This window comes from Microplitis mediator, chromosome 2 (assembly GCF_029852145.1).
Source record: "Microplitis mediator isolate UGA2020A chromosome 2, iyMicMedi2.1, whole genome shotgun sequence".
In the NCBI taxonomy this organism is placed as follows: domain Eukaryota; kingdom Metazoa; phylum Arthropoda; class Insecta; order Hymenoptera; family Braconidae; genus Microplitis; species Microplitis mediator.
The window spans coordinates 9,156,568-9,166,924 of NC_079970.1; the positions used below are offsets into that span (position 1 = coordinate 9,156,568).

General features: G+C 31.0%; 1 protein-coding gene across 2 annotated transcripts; it reads right to left on the minus strand.

Annotated features, from left to right (window-relative positions):
• Nucleotides 1–137: 137 nt before the first annotated feature.
• LOC130663540 (holocytochrome c-type synthase) lies at nt 138–3,150 on the minus strand. 2 transcript variants are annotated; one of them, XM_057462816.1, is made up of 4 exons: nt 2,647–2,782; nt 2,318–2,570; nt 1,880–2,235; nt 138–600 (listed from the first exon to the last, which is right to left on the minus strand). In XM_057462816.1, exons 2-4 carry the CDS (start codon nt 2,546–2,548, stop codon nt 363–365), a joined length of 825 nt encoding a protein of 274 aa, XP_057318799.1. In that variant the 5' UTR covers nt 2,549–2,570; nt 2,647–2,782; the 3' UTR covers nt 138–362. The 2 variants fall into 2 exon arrangements, with proteins under 2 accessions (XP_057318799.1, XP_057318798.1); XM_057462815.1 differs by lacking the exon at nt 2,647–2,782 and adding an exon at nt 2,819–3,150 and having other exon boundaries at nt 139–600.
• Nucleotides 3,151–10,357: the final 7,207 nt, after the last annotated feature.

Genomic DNA, 10,357 nt, shown 5'->3' on the forward strand with positions numbered 1-10,357 from the left:
ATATTATATCATTTTAAATTAAGTAAAATATATTTTTTTTAATGCTGATTAAAATTCGTCAATTAATTAAACTAATTAAAATTTGTTTTTAATAATAATAAATAATATATGTATTGATTATACCATTAAATGTTTTATTATTGTTTAAAATAAAATTTATTCCATGTCACAATAAAAAAAAAATATTAATTTAATAATATGACTGCGAGTACATCAATGAGTTTTTCAAACATTTTGACTGTTTTTATTTTTATTATAAGATAAATTACATAAATATCATTATAGTATACATATATGTATGTATACCAAAAATAAAATAATTACTACTATTAATAATTAATCTAAAACTAGATTCGGAACAATTATAAAGATGTTGATTGTTCATTTGTCGACTCATCACTTTGATAACGGAAACGATAGTAGCCAACTTTCATGCGATCCCAAATATTTTCAAGTGAATCCATAGCTGGTCTTACATCAAGTAATGCAAATTTATATTTTGCATCAATAGAACCACCGTCGTAATAGTCAATAACATATCGTACATCTTTTCCACATCTATCAACGATCCAGTCGTGACGATCAAAGGGCAATTCATATCTGAAATTTTTTAATTATTATTATTTAGATTTTTAGAAATATAAATTAAGGAAATGACATTTTTTAAAATCTATTTAAAATACTAAGGAAGATTTTAATAAATGTAAAGTTTATAGAATTGATCCGGTAAAATATTATTTAAATTTGAAAAATATATAATTTTAATTAGTGTTCAGTTAATTTTTTTTATCGAATTATTAGAGAAGCTAAATACTAATATATTTTAAATGGTAATTAATTGAACGAAATTAATTAAGTCGTAACAAACTAATATGGTTCTAATTTCTCAGACAATAGGTGGGTGTTATTACTAAATATATGGGTATTATTATTATTATTATTATTATAGATATTTATGAAGGTGTTATACAATGCGGGTGTTATTATTAAATATATAAAAATATATACAGGGTAGAAACAGCAGCTGTGGACACTTGAAGGAAATTGATAACTTTAATCTATTTTTAAAAATAGTAAAAAATGATAACATGCAATAAACTATTGATTAATAAAACCATAGATGCATAAATAATGTGATTATTACATAAACATAAGTATTAGTTATTTTAATTATTTAAAAAATACTTAAAATCAATAGATAGTAGATTACACATCTAGGGAAGTAAAGTAAGAAATGTCTCAGATCACATGTAATTGTTGGCCGAGGCGAAGCCGAGGTCACCAAATATGTGATCTGAGGCTTTCTTATTTACTTCCCGAGGAGTATATACTATTTTTCTCCTCGACGGAGGCGGAAAGCGGCAACTTCGTTTTGCACAGCGGGACGAAAGTTGACGCTTACCGCCCGGAGGCGAGAAATAGTATATTACACACTGAGGGAAGTAAAGTAAGAAATGTCTCAGATCACATGTAATTGTTGGCCGAGGCGAAGCCGAGGTCAACAAACATGTGATCTGAGGCTTTCTTATTTACTTCCCGAGGAGTGTATGCTATTTTTCTCCTCGACGGAGGCGGAAAGCGGCAACTTCGTTTTGCACAGCGGGACGAAAGTTGACGCTTTCCGCCCGTCGAGGAGAAAAATATTTAGTTATACTAGTTTTAGACACCCTCAAAAAGTGGCCCTCATAATCTACAAGACATAAAATATTATCATATTTAAAAAATGTATAAAAACTTATCAGATAAATATTAGTTTCTTTATTTTGTTAATATGTTGGAAGTTAATGTCAAGTGTTTACTTCAGGTGTAGTGTCCAGAACCGGTAATTCTACTCTGATAATTAGTAGCTAGATAATAAGAATAAAAAAAAGATAATTACCCTAATAATTGACGAATTTTTGCTCGAGGAGAATAATCTTTAGCTTTACCACCAAAACTTTTCAACTTCGGTGTACCACATTCTTTCGCATGTAATGCTTCCCATTTAAGTACTTCTTGCCAAGCTTGTTCATTATTAGCATTATGAATTTTAATAATATCCTCCATGTCTTTGGGTTTAACATCTTCATCCCTCCAACGCCAGCCTTTTCTCAGCATAGCATTCCAAAACATTTGCTGAGATGGATACACCCAAAACTCACCTTCGCCCGTAGATTTAGGTATCGATGATACCTGTCTCTCTGTTGGCAATGGGAATGGCTGATCCGGAGCTGGGTTTTGATTTGCTGGAGGCATCTAAGCAAAAATGATTGATAATTAAATGTATAATTTTTAAATTTCATTATTAAGCAAATAATAAAAGTCAATTAATTAATACCATATTCATAGGATTTATTTGAGAGCTGTCCATATGATCAATAGGACATTCACTGGTGATTATTTGAGGTTTTTTATCTCCCGATTGATGCATCGGACATTCTGGAGGTGGAGTACCTTCAAATGATTTGTGCACGTGATGATTGTACTTTGGTTTTTCATTTATTTCACCATGAGGCACCGGTGTAATATCTTTAGCTAGGACACTTGCGATTGTTAATGTATTACCCATTTTTACTTAATATTTTATTTATCTAGAACAAAAAAATTATATTTAATAAAATACATAAACCATTGGAAATAATATTAATTTATTTTAACGGTTGTAACCTCAAAATTTATATGAATAAGTTCAATTTTAAAGGCATACAATAGACCTAAGTTGGTGTAAATTGTTTCAAAAAACTGAATTATAATTAAAAGATAACGTGTAAGTATGAAGATTAATTAAATTTAATGTTAGATCAATTTATAATTCAAATATAATAATTATCCCGCTCACCACTGTTGATGATGTAATGTTAAAATATTTTATGTCAATAGTGCACTTGAATAAATATTAACACATTATTACACAGCTGATTAAAATATCGGGATAATTTAGTTGTAATTTTTTTACCAATTTATTTATTTATTTATAAATCACTTTTTTAAGAACTGAGACACCTAAATCCCGAGCTCTCTGTTATTAGATATATTCTGATTGCTCTAACTTGACTTGAGACTGGAGCAGTGAAATGTGCACATGTTTTGTCGCTGTAGTATTTCTGTATTGCGTGGTTAGCTTTTGATGGTAGATAACTTGAGTTGACTGATGATACAGTGGAATTCCAGCAGCAAATGTAAACTTGACCTTAATTCGCTAAACCCCACTACATGTTTCACTGTCTCCCACCCGATGTTATTCGCTCCGTGCGAAGTCATGGTAGGGGGAACCAAATCGACGATAGCGTGAGCTACGAATAATTTCCGGTACTATGGGAGGATATTTTATTCTTTTGGCGTATTAAATACACTTGTTAATTGTAATTTATTATTTCTTTTTTTAATTAAAAAAAATAAAATGAGCCATCTAAGTTGTTGTGTTGTGAACTGCAAACATACGAGCAAAAAAAATGATAGCACATTTTATAAATTTCCGACTGCTTCATGGAAATTGAATCAAAGAAAAAAACGGATAGATGCAGCGAGAAGGGAAAAGTAAGTACTACACAGAAAAAAGGATTTCTTTGAGCAAGAAAAATTTTGCATTGTGAAATAAAAACAAAAATTTTCTTAGGATTAGAAAAAATTTATTGGCGTAAGACATTTTTTTTCGCTCAAAAAAATTTTCATTTTCAATTCATAATACAACAAATTCATTAGAGCAAGTAAAAATTTTCTTGAAGCAAGTAAAACATTTTTGAACGGATAAACCGATTTTGATTTTCAAGGTATCATTCGACGCGGCTTGTCAATATCTAAAAGCTGTATAAATTTGAGCTTAATCGGTAGGGTGCGTTCGGAGTTATTTCAAAAATAAAATTTTTTCAAAAACGTTTTTTTTAGATAACTTTTAATTCGCTTGATGGATTGACTCCAAAATCTAATCAGCTCGAAAACTTTATAAGCCGCGTCGAATGCCACCTCCACCATCAAAATCGGTACATTCGTTTAAGAGAAACCGTTGACGAAAAAATTAAAAAAAAAATTTTTTTTAGTTTTTTTGAAATTTCTCAAAAACGACTAGATAACAGGGATTATCAAATATTTTTGGCTGAGTTTTTTTCGGAAACAAAATCTCTAATTACAAAATACAGACCGCACATTGATGCACTACTGTCTAATCTAGCGAAGTGCGCTTAAATTGTTTGACAATATTCGTTTGTTTAAGAGAAAAACTCGACCAAAGTTTCCATTTACTGCACAAGTGTAACAAAGATAGTACCTTTTGTGGACTTGAGTGTAATAAAGAGAGAAGTACGAACCCCTGATAAATTTATTTCGAAATTGGATCAGCTTTAGAACTTGATAAAACGCGTCGATTGCCACTTCAACCGTATTAATCGGTCAATTCGTTGACGAGATATCGTTGATGAAAGAAATAGAGAAAATCGTTTTTTTTTTCGAATATCTACAAGAAAATTGAATCAATCGATTTCAAAAACTAATTAGCTCTAGAATTAATAAACGCGTCGATCACTACTTTAACCATCTCAATTGGTCAATTCGTTTGAGAGATATCGTTGGAAAAAAAATGGTAAAAAACGTTTTTTTTTCGAAAACAACAGCATCCAAAAGTATTGTCGATCTCGAAGAGCTCGAAAACGTGTTCACAACAATGTTTTAGAGCTCAAGGAGCTCGAAAATAGCGGGAAATTTTTGGGCTGGCCCGCAGGGTCAATCGATAGACCGATTTTTGTTGCTTGACGTCAACTGGCGACAGCGGGCTTACACCAAAATGCCTGGCTGTTTTCGTCGATCTGACAGCGAATTTCGGAAATCCAAGCTTTGCAGTTGAATTGACGTTAAACGGACAGCAATTTTTAGGCAAAAAGTATTGCCTCGCAACTCCGTGACTATCCAACATTGATCGTGTTTGGCCGAACTAAACCCTGAGTAAACTTAGTTTGGCCAAGCACGGCCATTATCTACAAGTTGATTATAACTTTCTCAGAAAGTTAGTGACAATCTGCAAGCGCGATATGAAGGCGATTTGACAGGATAAATTTCCATCAAGTTGTTGGTAACTTTTTACTCGCCCAACTATTCCGTGATAGCCAAGCTGGCAACTAGCTAGCGACAATCTACTGCAGCAACTTGTCTCCAAGTTGGCTACAAAAATTAGCATTGCCATAAGTTGACGGTAACTACCCATACGGAAAAAATATATATCCGGATATATCCGGGCAAATCTGGAATATGTTACATATATGCAACATATATGTAACATAATATGATTATAATCATCAGCTTTCTGCGAAAGTTGGCATGCCATTAGTTAACGAAAAGTTGCCTTCGATTTTCTCAGAAAATTTATGACAGGTTGCGGCAGTAGATTGTCGCCAACTTTCTGGGAAAGTTGGTAACAATTTGTAGTCAACAGTTACAAAAGCTAAATGTTGTCATCAAGTTGGTCGTAACTAATGTACACCAACTTTCCCTGATAGCCACACCTTGTTCAGCAAGTTATGCAGTAAAACATTTTCGGCTAACTTAACGGCAAGTTTTTGTCAAGCTTTGGCTGGATAATACTGATGTGCAAATTGATGTAAATTTGCGGCCGTAAACTGAAGTAATTTGACAGAAAAACTTGCCGTTAATTTGAAGTGAAATATTCAATCAACCCTGATAACCACTATAACCACAAGTTAACTTCAAGCTACGGCCGGAATCTGAAGTCAACTTAACAGCAAACGTTGGACAGAAAAAAGTTGCGGTTAAGTTGACAGTACATTGTCTGTAACTTGAATTTGACTTCAAATGTTACTGTCAGATAATGACGTTAATTTGATTGAAAGTTTTACTTCAAATTGACGGCAAGTTTTTTTGTCAAATTAATTCAGTTTACGGCCGCAAATTTACATCAATTTGCATATAAGTATTATCCAGCCAAAGCTTGCCGAAAACTTGTCGTTAAGTTAGCCGAAAATGTTTCACTGCATAACTTGCTGAACAAGGTGTGGCTATCAGGGAACTTAACGTCATCATCTGACAGTAACATTTGAAGTCAAATTGAATTCAAGTTACAGACAATCTATTGTCAACTTAACCGCAACTTTTTTCTGTCCAAAGTTTGCTGTTAAGTTGACTTCAGATTCCGGCCGTAGCTTGAATCTAACTTGGTTATGGTGGCTATCAGGGTTCTGATCAAAAAGCCTTGCTATCAGAGTACGTTTAAAAAAATTCCTACTTATTCAATTTACCAACACAAATCGACTGCTAATTTTTGTTGGTAAGTCTAAAAAACAGAAATTCTATATAACGTACTCTGATAACCAAGTTGATCGCAAGTTAACGGAAATCTACGGCCTAAATCTGATGTCAAGTCTACTATGAAAACGTAGACATAGTTGACGCTAACTTGTTCACAATTTGGAAGTAATTTTTGTTCTTGAACTATTTTCGTATAATTTTTAGATAATACTTTTTTTTAACTTGCAATCCAAAAGCAGAAGTAGATTTACGCAACATTGTGGTTCGCGCCAGCTTACGGTCAATTTAACAGCAATTTTTGTTCTTCAAGTATTTGGTAAGCAAATCAATGGCGAATCTCTGTGAATTTGTTTTCAAATTGTGGCAGCAGATTGACGTTAACTTGTACTCATGATGTAGTCAAAGGTGAAAACTTCTGAAGTCTTCAAAAACGACGTCAAATACATCGAAACTTTTGAACTGCAATTTCTCGCTGAGCAAGTCAGGTTTTGTAGGTAACTTATCATTTTTTATAGCTTATCTTCTAGACTGCATGTTGTGAATTTAGATATTTTTTCAGAATATCTAAATGCAATTTCGCCTTGAGCTACTCTGTTAATAATCGATATGCTATGACTTGATCAGTAATATTCTTGCACGGAAAAAAAATAGGTGCTGCAACACGATAAAATTTATATGCTTCTTATAGTGATAAAGAAATTTTTTTTTTCAAAATTTAAATCTTTTCCAAAATTCAAATTTTTTTCAAAATTCAAATTTTTTTTACAATATTTGAATTTTTTTTCAAATTTTATAATATTAACAAAAAAAAATTAGTACATAAAACTTGTTTCTTATTGTGTTGATTCCACAAGAAAAATCCTGCTGCTTCAACGGAATTTTGTCCTGTTGCAGCACCTATTTTTTCCGTATGAGAGTACTTCTCTGTAGACATTCACTGATTTGTAGTATTTTTTACTTATGTTCATAGGGAAGAAAATTTTTTTGAAAACAAACCAAAAAAATCTGGAAAACAGTTGAGCTGCGGGCCAGCCCCAAAACTGCCCACTGTCGCCGAGCTCCGATAGAGCATGAAAAAATTTATTGAGAATACATTTCGAGCTCGAAAATGATCTTCATTCCATTTGTTTTTTTTTGAGCTCCTTGAGCCTTCAACTTCGGGAATTCAAAAAATCAAAGCTAAATGAAAAAAAATGCAACTTTGAATCTTTCTGTACGGTTATTTTCAATGTAACGCATAGATTTGAACAGAACTGAATGTTAGTTATCAAAATCGAGTAAAAGGAATCTTGAATTAGATCACAACCTCAAAATATAAAATCTCCAAAAAAAAATTCTAATTTTTTACTGCTCTCTAGAGCAGTACTTTTTAAATGTTTTCTTGACTATTTTTTCTAAACTAACGATGCGATTACAATAAATTATGCAGTGATTAAAAAAGATTATGTTATGCGACCTATGTGTTTAAGACGCATTCACGGCGACTACATTATTTTATACTAAATAGAGAATGAATTATGAATGGTATTCAACTCAAAGTTTCATAAGAAATCCCCAATCAAAAATTATTCTGCTGCTTTACTGTTTGTTGGTAATGACGGCAGTGCCGGACAAAAAAGAATTAGTGAGTATACTAAGATGAATTTTAAGGAACGATCGGATACGTATCCGACAAAAGACATAGTTCATGGAACTATACAGGTCCGGAACTACCCACCTCTAATTCTTGAAGATATTCGAAAAAAATCGTCTATAACGTTTCTTTTCTCAACGATATCATTCGAACGAATCATCGGATTGAGAGGATCCTTGCGATTGATCGATTCAGTTTTTTTGTACGGGAGGGTGAGGTAAGAAGGCTCCCTAAGCCGGTTATTACTTTTTGTAACCTTCAATCATCAAATCAGTTTATTTTTACCATATCTTGAACAAATTCATGAACATTTTTTCGAAATTTAAAAAAAAAAAAATTTTTTTTCTGGGGCATAATTGCCCCCTCCAGAAAATGATAAAAAAAATTTTTTTTTTTGGTTTTGTAAAATTGTTTTCAACGTTAAAAATGTATTTTTTTCTCTCGACAACTATTTTTACTGACATATAAGTCAAAAACAATTCTTTCAGGTGTAATAAATCGTTCTTTCACTCTTATATAAGAACATACTAAAAAAAAATTGATTGTAATGATTTTTTTCACAACTATTGCAATACAATTGAATTAGAATTTAAAATTGCCGCAATAATAAAGGAGAAAACACCTGGATTTAGAAAAAATAAAATATAGTCTAAAACACAAAAAAAATTGTCCAAAAGTTAAAACTGATGATTGTAATTATCTTTATTTCAATGGAGTTTATTCGGAATATAAGAAATCATGGATTCAATGTAAAAATTGTAAGAAATAATGAATGAAATATGAAAAATAATAAGAAGAAATATGAAAAATAATAAGAAGAAATATGAAAAATTGGCCATACATGTTCCATATATAATCTATACATACTCCGTATATCACTAATTACGAAAGATGATTTGAAATTATTTATAATGTTAATGAGAGAAATGATTCAAAATTATTTGAATTATTCAAAATTTGAGTTCAAATCATTTCAAGTCAGATTTCTCAATCAGGGATGCACATATACAAATCATATATGGTTTATTTGGCCAATTTTCGTCTATGTTCCATACATGCACTAAATATGAGCATGATGATTCATTTTTCACGGACTTATAAAGTTTATTGCATAACTCCATTGCGAAGCGATGTGTTCTGCTAACGCTTACTCTGTCCCAGGTGATTCACTCACGTAAAAATTATAATTATAACTTATTCAAATATAATCAATTTGAAAGAAATTCGTGCCATTTGAAAGATAATTTATTAATAAATACAACGAACACAATTTTTAGTCACTTTTTTTTTAAAATAATGATTGAAAAAAAGTGAAAAAATCCTGTGATGTCCGTCAGCATGTACAGATGTACACTAGGGTGGTCGTTAAAAATTAAATTATCTCAGGCGCCCCATAAAAAGCTTCTTTTTCGTGAAAAAAGTGGGGAATTTGGTTTTTTCATTTTAAGTAAAAAGAGCACGTGTCTCAGGACGATCAAAGTTGATTTTTCGATACAATCGCGGTTTTTTTTAAATATCTCATGAAATATGCAGATTAAAGGAAAAAATCACGAGAACAATTTTTTAGGAAATTAAATTCTTGACAAATAAGGTCATGATAATTTTTTTTTATAAAACGTGTATTTATGAAGATAATTTAAAAAAACAACTTTTTTTTTGATCTGATGAATTGAGCGTTTCAAGGATTACAAATGTTGAAAATAACATTTTTCTAAGTATATAGAAACTATAACAAGCATTATAATGATTGATATGTTACGAGTTACGAAGTTGTCTATATTTAAAATCAAAACTTTATTTTTAGCATTCGTAAGCCTTTCAATGCTTAATTGATAAGATTTAAAAACATTTTTTTTAAGTCTCTTCGTAAACACACATTTTACAAAAAAAAAATTATCATGACCTTTTCTGTCAAGAATTTAATTTCGCACAATTGTTCTCGTGATTTTTTCCTTTAGTCTACATATTTCATGAGATATTTAAAAAAAACTGCGATTGTACCGAAAAATGAACTTTGATCTTCCTGAGGCACGTGTTCTTCTTTCCCACTTTTTGTTTTCACTAAAACGAAGCTTTTTGTGGGACGTCTGAAAAAATTTAATTTTTAACGACCACTCTAATGTACACACAATAACTGAAATAGTACGCAACCGATTGATCTATTTTTTTGTTTTTACTACACTTGAATTCTTAAATACATCCCTCTTGAAAATCACTATTCGAATCCTTTTGGGTTAATTCTTATTAACAAAAACTTAAAACTGACAATTCATGAAAAAATTTAGCTGCCTTTTTTATTTATTATTACTGTTATTGTATTCTTTTCTTTTTAAATATTTTTTTGCAAATGGAAGTGTCATCTATTGATCAATTTTTGAATGAGCAAGTGAGTTGTGCACGTTTAAATTTTCCTACTTTTACATTTTTCTCACGGATAGATGATTCTTTATATTTATTTATTTATTTTATTTCTTGAGATAATATATACTATAC